Source organism: Aotus nancymaae, unplaced genomic scaffold (assembly GCF_030222135.1).
Source record: "Aotus nancymaae isolate 86718 unplaced genomic scaffold, 86718_ANA_hifiasm-v0.15.2.pri h1tg000019l, whole genome shotgun sequence".
In the NCBI taxonomy this organism is placed as follows: domain Eukaryota; kingdom Metazoa; phylum Chordata; class Mammalia; order Primates; family Aotidae; genus Aotus; species Aotus nancymaae.
In genome coordinates, this window is record NW_026988431.1 from 27,706,022 (window position 1) to 27,727,296 (window position 21,275).

At 39.1% G+C, this 21,275-nt stretch overlaps 1 protein-coding gene across 2 annotated transcripts in view; it reads left to right on the forward strand.

The window, feature by feature from the left end:
- The first annotated feature begins 2,533 nt into the window (after positions 1 to 2,533).
- DNAJC13 (DnaJ heat shock protein family (Hsp40) member C13) overlaps positions 2,534 to 21,275 on the forward strand; it is a 118,460-nt gene continuing 99,718 nt past the window's right edge. Inside the window, exons 1-2 of one of the 2 annotated variants that reach the window (XM_064378695.1) lie at positions 2,534 to 2,770; positions 19,976 to 20,056. In XM_064378695.1, coding sequence (XP_064234765.1) covers positions 19,989 to 20,056 — 68 coding nt within the window. In that variant the 5' untranslated portion in view covers positions 2,534 to 2,770; positions 19,976 to 19,988. The remainder of the gene's footprint in view (positions 2,771 to 19,975; positions 20,057 to 21,275) is intronic. The other variant, XR_010343451.1, reaches the window with a different exon arrangement.

The window sequence follows — 21,275 nt, forward strand, 5'->3', positions numbered from 1 at the left end:
CTACTGTATTGAAAACATAGTTCAAGCATTGTTGAATGATATGAGTTCTTAAGGATTTATTTTGAATCTGGCCATTAATATAATTAGAAGGGCCAATTTAGCAACAATTCAAATCAGATAAGCAAGTGTTTGACTTTCTTGTGGGCTCTCTAAAGTCTTAGATCACTCCAGCCTTGTATGCTAACTTGGGAGACTGATAAAGGCTATTGGTCTCTAAAAGGCTGTGAAATGTATTTTTTCTCTAAAGCTGTGAAATATTGTAAGTGTACATCACATAATTTGGATTGTAAATTTGATACATCTGCACTATGAAAGTGTCAGAAAGGCTAGTGCAAACTTCAAGTTTGAATAAAAAGATACTCCAGAAAGAGAAGTGTGCATTAGCCACTCTTTTAAAAAAGAGGTGAGTGGGGAAAGGATCAAACTGATTTAACATAATAGGGAAAGAAGAGACAAGTCCTACTCTGACTCCTGTATTTTGTTGTGGCATTTTAAGAATGATTCATTGTACAGATCCAATTAAAAGCAACCAGTAGTTGTGAAAAGGCATGAAACTGCACCTTGTGAACAACGGTTGAAAGCACTTTGAATATGGTTTTTTAAAATGAGTATCTGTGGCAGGGCTAGTTAGAAGGATAAGCGTGGAAGAGGGAGTGGGAAAGAGTGATTAGCTGTGCAGTTAAATTTTTAAATGAATGTCACATATAAGAGGAAAAGAGCAAGAAACAAAGACAAAATAACTACTCATAGAAGAGAGCGTAAGTTAGCTGAAAACAGGAAAGTGGTTTATAAAAATGCAATGGAAAAAGATGTCTTGAGAGGCAGAGAAATTTCCACTAAAGAGTTTAGGAACAGTTCATGATGCCTAAGGCTTCTCTCAACACTGAGAATTGATTTTATTGGTCTCAAATATTCAACAGAGAATCAATGTGAGGGTTTAATAGTTCACTGGCCTTGATGTTACAGGCAGGCCCTGTGTCTTAATCTTAGCTCAACCTTTGGGAGTTACATCACCTTGAGCAAGTCTCCTGGACTCTGGGTTTGCTGCTTCTATAAAACTGAATTAATATAACCCACATTTACTTCTGGGATTGTTGCAAGGCTTTGTAACCACATAAACACGCGTTTTTGTTTCCATGGGATAAGCCAATAAGGCCCCTTAACACAGTCCTCCTGTTTCTTTTTTCTTCTCCTCCCTTCCTACTCTATTTCGGGTTCTGTCTTCCCACACCCAGCTATTCTTGGTACCTTCCCTAACATGCACCTTATTTTACTGCTGCATTACAGAAAAGTCTAAGAACAAACACAAATAGTCTTTTCTGCCCTAAGGTAGGGCAAAGGGTTAATACAGTCAAGAGGTAAAGTCTGTAAAAATCATTTTTCTACATTTTTTCATCCTGCAATCGCTATCTATAAAATGAGCTAACTGCTGAAGGGGATGCCAAGAAATCATAATTTCAGGACTGCCATGAAGAATGAGTATTAAACTCCTTACCAGAGACCTTTAACCCTTACCCATTCAGGTCACCCTACACTGCCTCTATTTTAAAGTTTGCAGCAGAATCACTAATTTTATACTGTGGTCTTTACAGCTCAGATCTGGGAGTGGACATTGACCTTTCTTATTTAAACCATTGCCCACAGATAACATATAATTTCTAGCTGAACCCTTGTTTAGTTCCAATATCCCCTCTTTTCACTGCCCTGATTCCTCTCAAGGGAGGTTCAGGGAGATGGTATCTAGAGAGCAAAGGTCTGGATTCAAATTACTTGAGAGCAAATACCATACCTACTACTCTGAGGCTGGGCCTCAATTTAGCTGCAAAGTGAGGATGATTCCTATCCCAGAGAGTTGAAGATTAAGTAGCTTTAAGTAAACTTCTAAACACCTAATCAGCATACAATCAATGGGGGCTACCAGAACTATCTTTCCAGCATTCCCACCTGCAAATGCCTTAGACGTCGCTGACAATTTGGTCTCCGAGACCTCCCAGAGCACCCGTCACTTAAACCCTTCTCTGCTGTCGTTCTGGGCGTCTCAATAGTAAGTGAACCTGCTGGCTCCCAATCCAGTCAAACCAGGAGATAGGCTGAGGCTTCATATTGCCTCGCGGATGCTCCATGGCACTTGACGGCAAGAGTTAAAAAGAGGTAATTTAAAACAGGATTTCCTCGGGCTTAAAGCTCAAGTACCAAGTTGCGCCTCTACTATCCGCAAGACACAACCCGAGGGGGCGCGGCCCTGAGGTACACGCCGGAGGCCGGAGGGGCGTGGTCATGGCCGCGCGCGCTCAGGGGCGTGACCTTTTCAGCACCCACTGAGGCGCTGATCCCTCCAGCGCTGTGTGGAATCCACATCCCACGGCCGGTGTCGTTACTCCGCGCATGTGTAACTGCTAGGGGGCGGGCCGGCGGGACGCAGAATTTCTGGGAAAGAACTAACTGGATGGGGAGGGCGGGGCAGAAGGCGGAAGAGTTGAAATCAGCTGACTGGGCCTCGTGACGGCCTGGGCGTCGGCGACGCAGGCGTATTAGAGCGCGGTCGCTCAAAGCCTGAGCGAAGATGGCGGCCTCCAGAGTGAAACTCTGAGAGGCAGAGGGAGGAGGCGGAGGGGGCGGGGAGGCAGCGCCGCGGCGGAGCTACAGGGCCCCGGCGGGAGAAAGGGGAAGTGGTGAGGGTGAGGAGGCCGGAGGGCGCCTCATCCCACTCTGGACGCTGAGCCGGCGACTGGAGGAGCTAGGGCTGGAGCCTCTCCAGCCTCCCGCGAAGGTAATGCCGACTCCGGGCACTGGACTCTGAGGCTCTGCCTCACCCCCTTCCCACGCCGTGGAGACTTTGTGGGGCTCAGAGCAGGGAAAAGGGGGTGGTCTTGGCCGCCGCAGCCTGGAGCTGCTAAGGAAGCAGATTACCCTCCCCCCAGGCTGCTGGTCTGGTTCCTTCCGTTGGACCCCCCCAGCTAATGAGTGACATTAGCTCAGGGCGCTGCCGTGTCCAGCCCCATCTCTCTTTCTGCCTGGTTTTTTTGTTTTCTACCTAGTACGCTCCTCCACTGGCCATAACATATCCTTACCCCACACGCTCTTCATTCCCCTGTGGGCTCCGCCCTCGGCATTCCCATCCAGTCTCCTAGTCTCAGCACCCTCCTGCTGAATGCCGGCAACTCTTGTTTCCTTGGGTCAGCGACCCTCCTTCCCCACAAGTCCTGCATAGATTGACTTTCCTTGCTTTGTTTCGTTTTGTTAGGAAATGAGCATCCGCGTCGTCTCTTCTCCAGTACTTTTTCCAAATTATTTTCTCCCCCAAGGCTTTTCCTTCCTGCAAGGCAGTTTATTCACGTGGCCTTTCTTCCACTGCTGTGATTTTACCTTTGAATGTGGCCTTGGAGTGGGTGAAAGACGCTCAGTGAAGTGGCTGTTAATCGCTTATCTGATACTTAACTATGCTTAAGAAGTGTGCCTTCTCTTAAATTTTCTCCTTTTGTAGAGTGTTCCGATAACCACTTTTGTCTTGAGATTGTTTCCTGTGTCCGTTGCTTAGAGAAGGAGAGAAGTAAAGATTTCACCCTAATGTGGCAGTGGTTTCCCAAAGTAATTATTACTCATTTTCCCTCTGCTTTTCCCTTTTACCCCATTCTGATTTCCTTCAAAAAGGAGGTTCTCTACCTGATGCTATTGCGTCTTCTATGAAGGGCTTTATAGTGTACAGTTAAGTTGAGGAAAAAAGTAGTAGTTCAGGACCTGCCCCCAGCAATTCTTACTGTATTTTCTTTCTCAGTTTATGGACTTGATAGGTTTCTAGGTTTGAAAGAACTGCCTGCAGGGAAAATGACTCACAGTGGTCAGGTTTTGTAATATATTACCAGTACTCTGAGTTTATGGGAGTATGAAACAGAATTTGCCTTAAAAAAAGAAATTCATAGAAACCACTTGTCAGAAATTGTCCTGAACACAATTCTTTGGTTTTTGGAAAGTGCTTTATTGACTTATTTATCATATAACATAAAACCTTGTTAACATTTTATGTCATGTGAAACACTTTAAGCTACTATATCTCAAACTTGTGCTATTAATCACAGTGCATTCAGGGAACACACGTCCTTGTGTAGAAATTATTACATTATACTCGTTTGAAAACAGGAAGTAGAACATATTAAGGGAGGAAAAGAGGAGTCAAAGGATTATGAAGAAATAAGAATGTAAAGAACCTTAAGGTTAGAGTCCAGTTCATGGAAAATATCAGTATTTGTATTCCACTAAGAGGCATTGGATATTCCTCTTTTTCTGAAGTGGTAGTAATAAATAGTCTAAAATATAGTAATGTCATTAGTTGCAAACAAAATATACTTAAGCTAAAAAATAGTATGAGCGAATGAATGAATTATTTGGAATAATTTAACTTTATCTACAAATAAATAGAAGATAGTTGCCCTGCCCAGGTGGACTGTAACAATACTAGCTTTATTAGATTTGTTAAAAAGTTGATCGTGGAGTCTGGTTCTCAATAGGTACTAAATTAGGGTTGAAATTGAAAAGATGTGTTTTAACTAATTGGGCTTAATTCCTCAACCAGTTCTGTTTACGCAGGTGAATTTGGGGTTTCTGCTACGCATACCTGTCCCCTGCTTCTGATTGAGGTACTTTAAATTAGTAAATTGAAACAAGGCTGTGCAGATAAACTGCAGCACAAATTTAGTTGCTACAAATAGGTTTTAACCTAAATGTTCACTGTCATGTTTGGCAGTAGTTAAAGGGGAGTTATTGATATTTTGAAAGAGATCCTTGAGTCAGTTGTGTCTCAACTTTATTAGACCCAATAAAGGTTCCCTTTTTATACAAAATAATTAGTAACACCTTCTTTGCTATCCTTAGTTTATAAATAGTATAACCACCTCTGGCTTTGGCCCTGAGACAAAAAGAAGCTTTGCTCTCACTTCTACGACAACAAAAAAAACCGTACACTAAAAATTCATGACTTTTTTGAAATCTGTTAAAGAGCTGAGTCCACAGAGCAAAACCACTGGCTGAAATTTTGAGAGATAGTGCTTACAGAGAGAGTAGATGGCAGTTTCTATTTACCTTCTTCAGACACAACTGGACAAAAAGCATGATAAAGGCTGAACGCACAAGCTTACAAACTCTTATCCACAAGCCTCACTGGGTCTACTCCTAGAAAACATTGGAAAGAACCCGGCAGGGGAATGTCTGTTATGCATATGGAGAGGGAGGGGAACAGCAACAGAACTTATAAGAGGGTCAAGAAACTGCCTGATTCTTCCCCTTTGTCTCTTCTGTGGAAAAAAGCTTTAATCTGGGGGGCGGGGGGCAAAGGGCGTCTCTGTTGGCCTCATTGGTGAACATTCAGCGGGTAGATGAGAACCGGGAGAGAATCTTATGCCTGAAGGAGGGGCCCTGAGCCCAAAACTGCAGCCAGAGATGGTCAACAGAACCAAGAAGTCTACCTTCATGAGATTCAGGAACACAGTGTTTGACCTAGACTAACCCTTAATCAGAACATCAGACAGTATCCCCCATCCCCTGCCACAAAGCTAAAAAGCTTTTAATAACAAGTAACCACAAAATCCTACTAGGAAAGGAACAAGTTTATGCAAAGAGGCACAAAACAAAGAATCTAAGGAGTATTGCTCTAGTAAACCATCCCCCATCAGAGAGACAAACTGTTCTGCAGATACATGAAGGCTGTAATACACTGAGGATAACTATGGCAGTAACAGATCATAAACTAAGTCCAACTCCTAACCAGATTAACACAAACCCTTCACCAAAGGCCTCATAAAGAATAGGTGTGCTCATTTCCAGTCATAAAAATTATTCGCCTCAGTCACTATTGGCCTACACAACATGTCCAGCTTTTAACCAACAATTGAGGCCCATGAAAAAGCAGAAAAAAACTCCCAAGAAAAAGAGCAGTCATGAAGATACATTTGTTAAAAAGGTAGCTTAAGAACAAGAGCACTGTTTTGTACATGTTAAATGGTTAAATACTATAATTACGGGATTTTGCCTTGAAAAAGTTTGCTTGAGGCAGTGAGCATTGGATGGAGTTGCAGTTAGTGAATTACTGTGAAGTAGTAGAAGGAAAAAAGTCGTAAAATGGAGTGGAAAGTTAGTAACATGTGAATGTGTGTGGTTCATGATCAGCTGAGTTTTGTGTATGTGTGTATTTTGTGAATTCCTACATGGCTTAGATCAGTTGGATACAGTTTTCTGCGTTAACTTAGTGTTGGGACAGAATCACTATAAGCAAATGTGAAATTTGCATCATGCTCCTATTGTTCAGTAATATACCAGTCCTGTTAGAATAGATTCACATGATCAAAAAGCATTATAGCAGAACTGACTATATACATTTCAGTATGTAAACAGTTAAGTATGATTATACTAAAATACACAAAGGATATGTCAGAAGCTTGTACCTTTACATGGAATCATTTTGAGTTTTGACAGAAATGTTGATGGCTACAGGTTTGTCACATTGGTGACTCAAATACCACAGTTGGGATTATCATGAGCATTGTTAGAAAAGAACAGGGTTAATAAAGTATAATCTCTTAATTTACATTATAGTTACATTCCTGAAAAAATCTGTGTATATGTATATTAAACCCTCCAAAATGTACTTGGTGAGTTACATATAAAACAGAATTAGATTCTGGGTTTCATTCACTATAAATAGGTTTTTGCCTACATGACTAACCATTTGGACTTTTGGACTTTTTTTTTTTTTTTTTTCTTTTTGAGACCAGATCTCACTCTGTTGCCCAGGCTGGAGTGCAGTAACACCATCATAGCTCACTGTAGCCTCGATCTCCTGGGCTCAAGCGATCCTCCCACCTTAGCCTCCTTAGTATCTTGGACTATAGGCACACCATGCCCAGCTAATTTTTTAATTTTTGTTTTTAGTAGAGAGGAGATCCAGTGTGTTGCCCAGGCTGGTGTTGAACTCCTGAGCTCAAGCAGTCTTCCCACCTTAGCCTCCCAGAGTGCTGGGATTACAGGTGTGAGCCTCTGCCCCTGGCTCACTTGGACATTTGAAAGTCGTATGGTGCAGACAGTACTTATCTGTGGGACTGTAATGTATGTTGAGTATCTAGTCTCATCCACTTAATGTTAGTAGTGCTCCCAGTCATAGTGCCTCAGATGGGATGGCATCGTACATACCCCAACCATTACTTTAGTTCAAAATTTTAATCAGTGGTTTTCAACATATTTTTTCTGTTTCAGCAGTGTTCACATGCTCAGCACGTGCCAGTCTGCAATATGTTATGTGGAGTGATTCTTAATCATAGGAATTCCTTTGAGAGTCATTGAGTTAGGAGATTTCTTTGTAACAAATAGCTAAGCCGACATGTTTATGATCATCTTTGCTAATTTGAGATAGTTACCTGTGCAAAGGTACATTTAGGTGTGGTTCAGTCAATAACACCATATAACTTGCTAGTAATTATTTTCAGATGCTCTTCAACAGTCTACATATGTGAGTTTTACTTGCACTTTATGGACTACTTGTGAAGAAGAGTGAGCTTTAAAGTCAGTGGAATTTTACAGTTTAAGCACTGGAGTTGCCCTTAAAGAACACTGCCTTTTCACATATTTAGCACATGCCCAGTGGTAATCTCATTGCAACTGATTAGTGTTTGATATTTTGATTATCAGATAGAAAAAACCTTTAAAGCAATGTAAAATAATTACTTTAGTTGGGTGCACAATAATCATACCTGTAATCCCAGCCCTTTGGAAGGCTGAGGTGTGAGGATCACTTGAGGCCAGGAGTTCAACGCCAGCCTGAGCAACCCATCTTTTCAAAAAAAAAAAAAAATTCACTGGGCATGGTGGCATGTGCTACTCTGGAGGCTGAGGCAGGAGGATTGCTTGAGCCCAGGAGTTTGGGATTCCAGTAAGCTGTGATTGTGCTGCTGCACTTCAGCTTGAGTGACAACAAGGCCTTGTCTCTTAAATTATTTTGATGCTTTGATTTTTGTCAACTCTAGTTGCCACAACTTAATGGAAGGATTGATAAGGTTATGAATGGAGGAGATATTCTCTAATATTTCATATATTCTGTAATATTTAAATGCTTATACATGGTGTTCTGACTTGTACTGTGTTCCTTAGTCATCTAAGGCTATGGGGTTTCTCTCCCTTTTAGTCAAGCTACAGAATGTATTTTGAATGTCTATCAAATCTTAGAGCAGGTAAGCTATTTTTTTTCCCAAACCTTAGAGCTAATGGCCTTAATTTTGAAACTGAAACTTTCCTTTTTTGAGATAATTTGGTAGTATTCTGTAAACTGTAATGCATTACAGGAGAGGTAGGAATAATAGGGATAGTTCAGAAAGAATTGAACTAGAAATGTATGTTGCTATTTTTCATTGAGTGAAAGGGAAATTGTAGCAAATTAAACTTTTGTCTTTTAATAGTATAAAGAGAACAGTGTTTAGGTGTTCAGGATGCTTTCTGTAAAACTGTCTTCACGTTGTGTTTGTTATAAGCTTAGGAAATTTAGTCCTGCATTATGCATTTGCTGTAGTGATAGGAAAAACAGCAACAAGTTAAAATATAGCTGCTAAAAATTTCTTTTGCTCATTATAGGGCATATTTACCATAGTAGAGTGTGATTATTAAGTGCCTGTTGATAAGCTGAAGAGCTTACAGAAATAGTATACTTTGTTCTTGCGTAAGCCAGGTTACGCTTCAGAGATAAAATGAAATAGAAATAAGGTTTAGAAAGTTACAGTAATATGTATAAACTAAAAATATGTAAATGATTAATAGCAGTGATTTCAAATGCTTAAGTGAACATGTTTCTGTAAAAAACTTTCAGGTGAATATTTTAAGGCATTAAGCTTTGGAAAGGGAAGGGTCATAGTAATACATGTTTCATAGAAAATTTAAAAAATTTTTAACAACAGATAAAGGTTTATTTTGTCAGAAATGCAAATTATTCTCAGATGAGATGAGCATACATGTGGTAGAAATAGAAGAGATGTCTCTTTTTCAATACTTGATTTATATTGTTGAATAGAAAAGGTCAACAAAATTAACTGCCGTGGTATGTATAGTTGTCCCCTCCTCCCATTAAATGTTTCTTCAGATTTAGGGGCTGCTTTTGAATTTCTCTTGCCCTTGTATTTCCTGAATATATACCCAGTTTGTAATGGAAAGAAAGCAACTTTTTAAAAAGAATGGGGGAGATCTCAGATTATTTCAGCTACCCTATGGTAGTGAAAGTAGTTAAAAGTTAATTTTGATGTGGCAGACAATGCAAATATTTCACGATTAAAATTTCTGGGCAGTTATTTGAAGATGTGATTATCAGATGAAATTTGATATTACCACTGGCTTTCTTATTTTTTAACATTTATCTCTGGAGGTATCTGGTTCTTCAGTAAGTTAAGGAAGGCTAAGATGGCAGGTGCTAAAATCTTACTTTGTGATATATTTATGGTTGAAGATTCCTGTCAGTATCATACACATTACACATACTGATGTTCATTTAGAAGAAAATGGTTTTACCTGTACTTGAGTCATTCCTTAAAATGAAGCTAAAATTTAAAAAGAGGGTTAAAGTTCATTTGGCAATTTCCCCCATAGACAGCACATTCTATTTAAACAGTTTAGTTGTAGCTTTGTAATCTGGGTAAAAATTAACCTTTTGTTAGCCATTTATATTTTTTACCATTTATTTGAAACCAGACTAATCTAGTACTATGATTTACTTAGATTTTGAATCCAGTTACAAACAAAACTAGATCCGTAAGTCAATATAAGGGATTCTCTCATTAGTTATTATTTTTTCAAAGGGTTAGTCTTTACATGGGTCTCCTTACATACTCTTCCCTTTTTGGTAAGATATAGCTGTAGAAAGTATTATGCTCGTAAATTAGTTCCTATGATGCGAGTGTCTACTACATTTTAAGTGTGTTTTTGGAATGTAGCATTGTTTCTGTTGTAGGAGAGTTTGATAGAAAAGGCAAACTCCATAATTTTTTCCCAAAATATTCTAAAAATTTTCACCTACAGCCAGGTTGAAAGAACTTTATATTAAATACCCACATGCCCAACTCCAGATTTTTATGTTAACATTTTGTTGTATTTGCTTTATCAGATCTTTTCATCTTTCCATCAGTCCATCTTATTTTTATGCATTCCAAGACAAATTCACATTTTTAATTGAGAGCAGAGCTAATGATGGAAGTAAGTTCTATTCTTGCATTTTACAGACTGAATTGGAAAAATTGGTATCTTACCTGTTCTCTGCAAGTTTTCGTATTTGTGTAAAAAGTACTTACAGTTGATCATGCTAAATACATGCTTTAAACAAGTGATTAGCCTTGATTAATGCCAGTTCTTTCTTTCACTAGCGTATTTTTTCTAAGTGTATTCATCCCTGGTTAAATGAGCGTTCTGTTTGAGGTTTTACTTAACACAAGCCATGCTTATCTACTTAATTTTGATGTGTGTGTAAATTCTTTTGCTTGTAGCTTGGCGGCAATCTGGTCGAGTATCTGTGGTGTTGAGTCCCTTCATCCTGCTTTTGTTCTTAGTGTCAACTTGATGTAGGCTTCTGCTCACTGGACTTTCAAATCCTGTGGTTTTCTGTCACAATTATGTATCTTCTAAAAGATCATTGTCATTTTAACCATAAATGATCATAAATGGTTTGCCACTATTACGGCCAGTAATAAATTAGAGAATTCAAGAATACTGTGTTGTTCGAAAGCAGCACACATTAGTATTCATTGAGAAAGGTGAATCTAGCCAAAATGCCTGTGTTGCTCTGAATTTGTCTTTTTATCCCATAGGGCAGTTCTATAAAAAGAACAAACAGATGTTTCTTTGGTGGTATAATGTCAGGATATAGAATGAAAACAAGTGAACCTGACTTGAAAAATTGGAGATGCTTTCAATGCAATTTAATTACAAAAGTCATTTAAATTTGAATTTTTCCTCATCAGAAAGAATTAAATTTCAAATTACGAGAATTTGAAATATGGAACACAATGGCAGGAATGGAGATGAAATTTTTTTTTTTTTTTTTGAGACGGAGTTTCGCTCTTGTTACCCAGGCTGGAGTGCAATGGCGCGATCTCGGCTCACCGCAACCTCCGCCTCCTGGGTTCAGGCAATTCTCCTGCCTCAGCCTCCTGAGTAGCTGGGATTATAGGCACGCGCCACCGTGCCCAGCTAATTTTTTGTATTTTTAGTAGAGACGGGGTTTCACCATGTTGACCAGGATGGTCTCGATCTCTTGACCTCGTGATCCACCCGCCTCAGCCTCCCAAAGTGCTGGGATTACAGGTGTGAGCCACCACGCCCGGCAGGAGATGAAATTTAAGTGATAGTTCGAGCAGAAATTCTTGTTGTTTTGAATGGCCTCTAAACAACCGGCAGAATGGCAAATGCTAATGATACAGCTGCTACCAAGATCTCATTCAAGATCCCATTCAACTGTTCACATTTTTTAGTTGGACAATTTATGGTTGTTTACAGCATATGCATATACATGACTGTTACTGATATTACCTGCTTGATACTGAGTTTCTGATACTACAAATTCTATAGATTTTTCATCATGGATAGTGGAAATTAATAGTTGCTTAAGAGTTTTTGCCTATAAGCGGTGATTTTTTTGAACCACTTTTAGAGCGTATTTGAAAAATATGTACAGAGGAAATATTAACTGGAGATTAAGTTAATTTTGTGAATTTTTTTTTTCTTGCAAGTTTCTCAAGCCATGATTTGTAGCCATCAAATTTAAAAATATTAGGTTGGATACATATAAGGAAACAATTCTAACAGTTGAAATTTCAAATAACTAAGTGGAAAATATTAAAAATGTAAGATTGACTTGTAATAGTATTTTGTAGGAATAAAGTTGAAATAAAGAGAAGCTTAAGCATTGGGTTATAACTGACAAGATGGTTTTTAAAATTTCATCTATCCTGATTACCTTGGTCGTTTATATGTGTGTGTGTGTGTGTGTGTGTGTGTGTGTGTGCGTGTAGACAGGGTCTTACTCTGTTACCCAGTTTGGAGTGCAGTGGCATGGTGAGGGCTCACTGCAGCCTCAACCTCCCAGGCTGAAGGGGTCCTCCCACCTCAGCACCCCCAAGTAGCTGGGACTATAGGTATGTGCCACCACACCTGGCTGATTTTTTTTGTATTTTTATTAGAAACATGATTTTGTCATGTTGCTTATGCTGGTTTTGAACTCCTGGACTCTGGCAATCTGCCTGCCTTGGCCTCCCAAAGTGCTGGGACTACAGGTGTGAGCCACCGCACCTAGCAATGTTTTTTTCTCTTTAAAAATGTTTTATGGGAAACATAAATTGTAACAATAAACTAATAATGACAGTAGGCCGGGCGTGGTGGCTGAAGCCTGTAATCCCAGCACTTTGGGAGGCCAAGGCGGGTGGATCACAAGGTCAAGAGATCGAGACTATCCTGGTCAACATGGTGAAACCCCGTCTCTACTAAAAATACAAAAAATTAGCTGGGCATAGTGGCGCGTGCCTGTAATCCCCTCTACTCCGGAGGCTGAGGCAGGAGAATTGCCTGAACCCAGGAGGTGGAGGTTGCGGTGAGCCGAGATCGCGCCATTGCACTCCAGCCTGGGTAACGAGCGAAACTCCGTCTCAAAAAAAAATTAAAAAAAATGACAGTAACAATAATAATAAAATGGCACCCTTATGTACATCATCCAGTTTAAGAAATATATATTGTTAGTTATTTTTGAATGGTTAAGTAAAACTGCATGTTGATTAAATTAATAGGATACTGTACTTTTGAAGGTGGAAATTCTAGGTGATACATATTTCATACTAGGAGGATTGAAATTAATAAAAGATTTAGAGAAAAATCAAGTAATTTAACAGAACTTCCCCCCAAAATGCCCTATAAGGTACAAGAGCTGGTAAGTTCTTGAAAATAAGATACAACAGAAATACTCAAAATAACTTTTTTCTGGTTATCTCATTTAGTCCCCCTATAGTCCTTTGGGACAGTTATTATCATTCCTATGTTATAGATGAACTGTAATTCAGTGAAGTTCAGAAACTTTTGTTCAAAGTTACACAGCCAGAAAAGGGCAGTTATAAGAATTCTCCAGCCTTACCTTGGTAATAGATTATTGAAATCACTTTAGTGGAATGTTAATGTAGCTTGTTGTGCTAATCCTTAGTTAACACGTAGCATGTGGAATGGCAGCTCTGTGACCAGTGCCCAAAGGAGGTATTCCAGGGTCTTCCCAGATTGAATGATACTTGACTACTGTACTTGGAGGACCTCTAGGCTTGTCTTCACTCATTTGCCAGTTATTATCTTGAAGTCATTCTACCTCTCACTTTGAATGATGCACCGTTGGTACATTTTGCTGATCTTTGTGCATTGCCATTACCCTCGTTAGTGAGTTATCTATGTGTCTAGAAGTATCTTTATGGTCTAAAAGAGTTAATGCAGTTGCCAGACCACTTGCCATAAATTGGATGAAGCGACTATCGAAGGGTAGTTAAGATTTTACTGAGAATGTAAAATAGATTTACCTAAAAATGTGGATGGGCTAATATTACACTGCTGAGAAACAGATCTCAGCCTCCAATCTCATTTATCTGGCTATCTCTCTCTTTTTTTTTTCCATGTAAAATATTAATTTAAATACAGATGGGGGTCTTGCCTTGTTGCCCAGACTGGTCTCAAACTCCTGAACTCAAGTGATCCTCCCACCATGGCTTCCCAAAGTTCGAGGATTACAGGCATGAACCACCATGCCTGGCCAGTCTGGTTATCTTAAAAGCTCAATGTTGGTTAGAGTAATTGAACTTTCTTTAAAGAGTATCCTGAGATCATATATTGGTAACAAATTTCTGTAATTGTCAGTTTGTTTTGAACACTTCGAAAAATGTCATCCCATCCCCCAGACAGAGTCCTACTCTGTCACCCAGACTGCGGCTCACTGCAACCTCTGCCTCCCAGGTTTAAGCAATTTTCCTGCCTCAGCTTCCTAAGTAGCTGGGATTACAGGTGCGCACCACCACACCTGGCTAATTTTTGTATTTTTAGTAGAGACAGGGTTTCAGCATGTTGGCCAGGCTGGTCTCGAACTCCAGACCTTGTGATCTGCCTACCTTGGCCTCCCAAAGTGCTAGGATTACAGGCATGAGCCACCGTGCCCAGCCAAAAAATGTTTTCTAAGCTTAATAAAGATGGAAATATTTTGAAAGTTTATTTATAGATGATAGAATATTCCAGCTTTGCAGACTACTTTTTATTTCTTTTGTCCTGTGTTGAATATGGTAATTTGTTTTACTGCTTAAAATTGTACATTTCAAAGTTATTTCTAACGAATGCCCAGTCATCTGTCCAGATGAAGATAATCACTGAAACTAGTTCTAAATTATTCCAGGAATTTGCTGTCAAATGATATGTCTTGCAATTACATGGTCAGGGTGGATTTTTTTTTTCTTCTTCTTCTTAAAGTTGAGGGAAGGCATTAAAGCTTAGGTTAAGAACCTTTTTTTTTTTTTTTTTTAAAAGATGGGGTTTCACCATGATGGCCAGGCTGGTCTTGAACTCCTGACCTCAGGTGATCCACCCACCTCAGCCTCCCAAAGTGCTAGGATTACAGGCGTGAGCCACCGCGCCCAACTAGGTTAAGAACCTAAAGTGTGAAGTTAAGCAGGTTGGTCCAAAGTCTGGCCCAATCGCTTACCAGTTGTGTGACCTTAGAAAAGTGATTTAATTTCTCTAACTATCAGTTTTCTTGTCAATAAAATGGGAATCATATCGGTACTGCAGTGTTGTTATGGGGACAAAATGAAATGAAATAAATGCATGGTAAATGCATGGCCTAATCACTAACATGTGATGAGTATGCAATAAAAGTTGTTGCATAATTTCAGGACATGTCATAGATTTTCAGATTAGAGTCACCTTGCCTCCCCAACTTCATTAAAGGCCATCTTTAATGGAGTTTTAAAATGAAAAAGAATTATCCTGATTTCTATTCTGAGGCTAGACAGACACTAATATAGCATTGAATTATTCCACTAGGGCTGACTTGGTACTTAGCGGGATGTCTCTTCCCTCTCTTGCCTCTTAGATATACCCCAACTTAAATATAACGTAGCTGAAGGCAAGCTTTTCAAATGGAGCAGTTTTCTTCCATAAATAACCCATTTTGCTAGGCTTTTATTGGATGCAGAGTAAAACATCACTTTTTAAAAAAATGATTCAGTTCCAATGCAATAAAATATCACTTTTTGCTTTCTTAAATATTAGAGAAAACTATCAGGTGTACTAATATTGGACGTAGGAACTTGTACTGATGGTAGGAACTTCCAGAGAGTTGAAGTACTACTTTCCTCCTATACTAGTTTTCTGTCAGCATTCTAATGTGCATCAGGAATACAGTATTCTCATAAGCCAGGTGGTTGGTAGTTTATTTTTATCTTAATGTGTTATATATCTTCTCATTCTGTTTTTATCCCAATCTAAGGACTCTGGAGTCTGGTGCTTTCATCACCTCCAGGTTTATAGACCTTAAAAAGCCTTCTTGATGTAAAGTTGTTTAATTCATCTCCAAAAAGGTCTTTTTGAGTTATATACCCCCAAATCAGTGATACCTATGAGGTCATTCTTTAGGTGTTTATTTTTTTAAAAAAAAAATTTTATAAAAACATTTTTAAAATTCTTATATTTCTTTTGTTATTGTGAGATTAGTTTGTTCTCATTCTCCTCTACGGGTTTATTAGGGATCTTTATTTCTTCTGGTTCATGCCCTGTGTTTTTTATGGTTGTCATTTTAAAATCTTTATTTTTCTCTGCCTTTCATTTTAATTTTTAGACCTTTAATTATATTAACTAATCTGTACTCAACACATTTTCTTATTTCTCAGTTTTCCCAAGATAAGCCCTTGATACAGAGTCAGTTATTCCAATATCTTCAGTTACGAACTAGGAATACAAACCCCATTCCTCAGTATCAGCCGTTAACCTTTTCTATCTGCCTTTCTCTTCCATTGTTCCAGTCTTTAATTTTATAAGGGAAAAATAACCATATGCCTAATATATATCCTTTTTTTGGTGAGTCCTTGGAGATACTGCCCAGGTTTCTTTTCAGCAATATTGTTTACTGCGAAAGATTCAGAAGGCAGGGATAATGCTTGCTGGGTTTAATAAATGTTAGTTGGGTGTCTTTGTCGTCCCAGGTATAAAATCCAGAAACAGACAGACAAAGCACCACATCAACTGTCAGGACTATATTTAGCTGTCCCTATACTCACTAGTAGGAAGAGATTAGTTGACTGTAAGAAATTTCTTCTTTTTGGTAACAATAAAAGTTTCTGTAAACTTGGTGTTACTTGTGGTTCCTTTTGTTATTTTTTCAGCTGATGCCTTTCCAGAAAGTTTGACAAGACCCTATTTGGGAGTCCCTATTAGAGCATCAGGTTTGAGGTAGACAACCTAATTGCCCATGGTTTTGCTGAATTTTATTCATTCACTCAAATACTTACTTTTGAGTACTGTTTTGTATCAGGCACTCTTGTGGCCTCTGTAGAAACATTAGTGAGCCGAACAACAAAAACAACCTCTCTCGGATAGTCTAGTAGAATTAGGTGAATAATAAATTGCAATTAGAATGTGAAAAGTGCTCTGTGGGGAAAAGAAGTAATAAGACCGAATTGGAAGTGTAGAATGAGGAGGAGGGTGGTTACAATTTAAAACAAGATGGTTAGGGTCGGCGTCATTGGAAAGGTAACATATGAACACAGATTTGAAGGAGAAAGAGGTATAAGCCATATAAATATCCAGGAGATGAGTGTTCTATGTAGAGTACAAAGGCTCTCGATAATTGGTAATAACAAAAACAGTAGGACGAATGAAGAAAGCAATTTCAAAATAAGGGTGTCTTTTAAAAAAATGTTTTTGGCCGGGTGCGGTGGCTCACGCCTGTAATCCCAGCACTTTGGGAGGCCTAGGCGGGTGGATCACGAGGTCAAGAGATCGAGACCATCCTGGTCATGGTGAAACCCCATCTCTACTAAAAATACAAAAAATTAGCTGGGCCTGGTGGTGCATGCCTGTAATCGCAGCTACTCAGGAGGCTGAGGCAGGAGAATTGCCTGAACCCAGGAGGTGGAGGTTGTGGTGAGCCGAGATCGCGCCATTGCACTCCAGCCTGGGTAACAAGAGCGAAATTCCATCTAAAAAAAAAAAAAAAAAAATGTTTTTACCACTCAGGTATATACCCAAGAGAAATGAATACATATACAAAAATTCATATATACTTGTTCATAGTTGTAGTATTCATAATAACCAAAAGGTAGAAATAACACCCATGCCCATCAGTTGATGAATGGATAAACAAAATAGGTATATCCATACACCTGAATATTATTTGGCAATATAAACCAGCATAGCAAACCCATAGTGACAAAGTAGATTAGTGGCTGCCAGGTGCTGAGGCTGAGGTATAATGGGGAGTGACTGCTAACAGAGTTTCTTACTGGGGTGATGAAAGTGTTCTGAAAATAGTGGTGATGGTTGCAGAACTCCAAATATACTAAAAATCACCAGAGTGTACACTTTTAAAAAGAGTGAATTTATGATGTGTGAATTGTGTCTCAAGCTGTTATAAAAATGTTTTTGCCTGAAAAGTTTTTCTAATTACGTAAAAAATACTTGCTGACTTAATATTCACAGTATAAAAAGGCATAAAGCAAGCTTTAACAAACATAATTGCAACTATTCAGTTTGTATTATTAGCGCTTTGGCATATATTCTACAGTTTGTTTGTTTTTTGTTTTTTTTTTTTGAGATGCAGTCTTGCTCTGTTGCCCAGGCTGGAGTGTAGTGATCTCGGCTCACTGCTACCTCTGCCTCCTGGGTTCAAGTGATTCCCCTGCCTTAGCCTACCAAGCAGCTGGGATTACAGGTGTCTGCATGTAAAATTACCATGCCTGACTAATTTTTTGTATTTCTAGTAGAGCAGGGTTTCACCACGTTGTCCAGGCTGGTCTTGAACTCCTGACCTCAAGTGATCCACCCGCCCTTGGCCTTCCAAAGTGCTGGGATTACAGGCATGAGCCACTGCTCCCTGCCTCTACAATATTTTTTAGAGTGTGTTTCTTTCTTTCTTTCTTTTTCTTTTTTTTCTTTACTTTTTTGAGACGGAGTTTCGCTCTTGTTACCCAGGCTGGAGTGCAATGGCACGATCTCGGCTCACCGCAACCTCCGCCTCCTGGGTTCAGGCAATTCTTCCTGCCTCAGCCTCCTGAGTAGCTGGGATTACAGGCACGCGCCACCATGCCCAGCTAATTTTTTGTATTTTTAGTAGAGATGGGGTTTCACCATGTTGACCAGGATAGTCTCGATCTCTTGACCTTGTGATCCACCTGCCTCGGCCTCCCAAAGTGCTGGGATTACAGGCGTGAGCCACTGCGTCCGTCTAGAGTGTGTTTCTAACTATTAAGGCAAGGGAGAAATAGGTAAGTCACAAAAGAAGAAATAATCATATTTAACTTTTATTCAAAATGAAGTGGTACAGTATTTTCAAAATCTTAACAATCTTTCATTAGCAGCTAGGTCCAACAATGTAAAATTAGCAAAGTTTACCTTTTTTTAAAAAATGGATTCTGAATTTTATATACTGGGTTACAGTCAATAAATACTGTACATAATGTGGTCTCACTGCATGTGACTGTTAGGCTGATTCCACATGTGAATCACACAGATTGAACAATGTTGATCTGTTCTATATCCTGTTCAGTCAGAGGAGTCCATTAGTCAAACTGCCGTGAAAGTTTCTAAATGCTTACTCTGTTTCTGTACTTCATGTGGCTTGGAAACAAACCATTTGCAACTATACTTTGAGTAGCCCTGTTCTGGAATATTCATAAAGTGCAATACCATATAACCTTAAAAATAATTTTCTCATAGACTATTTAATTACATGGGGAAAGGTTAATATTCTGTGAAAACAGGTTAAACAGTACAAATGCCAGTCTCATTTAAAACTGATTTTTCTCAATATAAAAAGCTTAAAATGATTATCTTCGGATGCAAGGATGAATGATTCGCTTTCTGAACATTTTAGATTTCTTAATATGGACATCACTTTTATAATGAGAAAATTATGTTTTACTTATTTTTAGAGACAGAATCTCACCCTGTCACTCAGGCTGGAGTATGGTGGCACAATCATAGCTCAGTGTAGACTTAAACTCCTGGGTTCAAATGATCCTCCCACCTCAGCCTCAGAATAATACCACACTACTCAATAGTGCTGATTCAGCCTTCCTCTTCTTAAAAGTAGCTAGGACTATAGGCACATGCTATCATGCCCTGTTAACTTCTATTTTTTGAGATAAGGTCTCACTGTGTTGATTAGGCAGGTCTCAAACTCCTGGCCCCATTGATCCTCCCACCTCAGCCTGAGAATGGCTGGGGTTGTAGGCATGGGCCACTGTGCTAGCGAGAAAATTATTTTTAAATTGCCTCATTTATAGTAGGTCCTCTTTAAAGTGGTAGTGTCAGCAAAATGACTAGCACTTAGTAGCTCACCAAAAACCTTTTGGAATTGGTTTGACACTTGGAAAATGTGTTTAGGTGTCCATTGTATGCCAAGGCATTATTTGGCAATGTGAGATTTAAAGCTTTCTTTATTTGACATTTTAAAAATTCCATACACTGGGGATGTTGATAAATGTCATTTCTGGTCCTCAAGAAACCCAGTTCAGTGTAGGGGAGAGAGTTGGACAGACAATCACAATATGGTGCTAAAGATTATGATAAAGAGTTGAATAGACCAGTCCCTGTCCCTAAAAACCTTACGGTCTTGCAAAGGACGTACAGCAAGCTATGAAAGAGAGAGATCATGCTACCTTTCTTATAGGAGACTTGGGAAGATTAAAAATAAATAACATGTACTAAGTGCCTCCATATTTTTATCTTCCAGGTTTGAGCACAATATGAACATAATTAGGGAGAATAAGGATCTGGCATGTTTCTACACAACAAAACATTCATGGAGGGGGAAGTAAGTATTCCTGTTGGTTTTATTTTTCTGTGCTTCTACAAAACATCATTTTAAACATTTCTCTGTTTCATAATCTTGAATAATGCTGCACAACTCAATAGACTCTGCAGCCCTTCTCTTCTGAAAAACATACATATTTTAAATGTGAACGCTACATTTAAATTATTTTTTTCTTTTGACATTTCCAGTTTTTTATCTTTCTTGGGAAGGAGTTTGGTAAACATTAAAAGCAACAGTTAGATGGAAAGTAAACCAGTTATCCAGCCTCTTGGATGCTATCAGTTAATGGTGAGGTTATGTAGTAGTAGCAGAGTGTAAACCCTACATCTTTGTTACCCAGAGACTAACCTTTCTGTAACTAACATTTTCATATCCGTTTGACTGTCAGAGAAAATACGCCATTCTAGTGAAGTCTAACTTTTTTTTTTTTTTTTGAGACAGAGTTTTGCTCTTGTTACCCAGACTGGAGTGCAATGGCGCGATCTTGGCTCAACCGCAACCTCCGCCTCCTGGGTTCAGGGCAATTCTTCCTGCCTCAGCCTCCTGAGTAGCTGGGATTACAGGCACGTGCCACCATGCCCAGCTAATTTTTTGTATTTTTAGTAGAGACGGCGTTTCACCATGTTGACCGGGATGGTCTCGATCTCTTGACCTCGTGATCCACCTGCCTCGGCCTCCCAAAGTGCTGGGATTACAGGCGTGAGCCACCACGCCCGGCCGAGTCTAACCTTTTTTTAGGCCTGTAATGAAATTTAAAAATTGGGTTTGATCTTTTATTTGGGAGGGAGGGTTGGCATTTTTTAGTAGCTTCCCTAGTCAGACCAATATGTAAGTGCTTCTGTTTCCTGTCTGTAAGATGGGTGGTTATTCCTACCCTTAAGATTGTTTTAAGAATGAAATGAAGTGATATGGCATGTATGATTATACCTTAAATTATACCTTAAATTATACCTTAAATATATTGAATATTCAATGAATGGCATTTGTTGACCATTAGAAAAGTTTAGTCTTTGGTCCTTTTCGTCACTCATGAGTAAAAGGAGCATGTCACACTTTGACAAATCAGTGACCACATTATTCTGAATTGTGCCACAAGGTAAAACGTGACACATGCACAAAGCCAATAAGTGTTTGTTCTCTCAACTTTTTATTTTTTTAGTTACTGGAGAGAGAGGTAACTCTTAGGATGGGGTAACATCTGAGCTCTCTAGTATTTCTG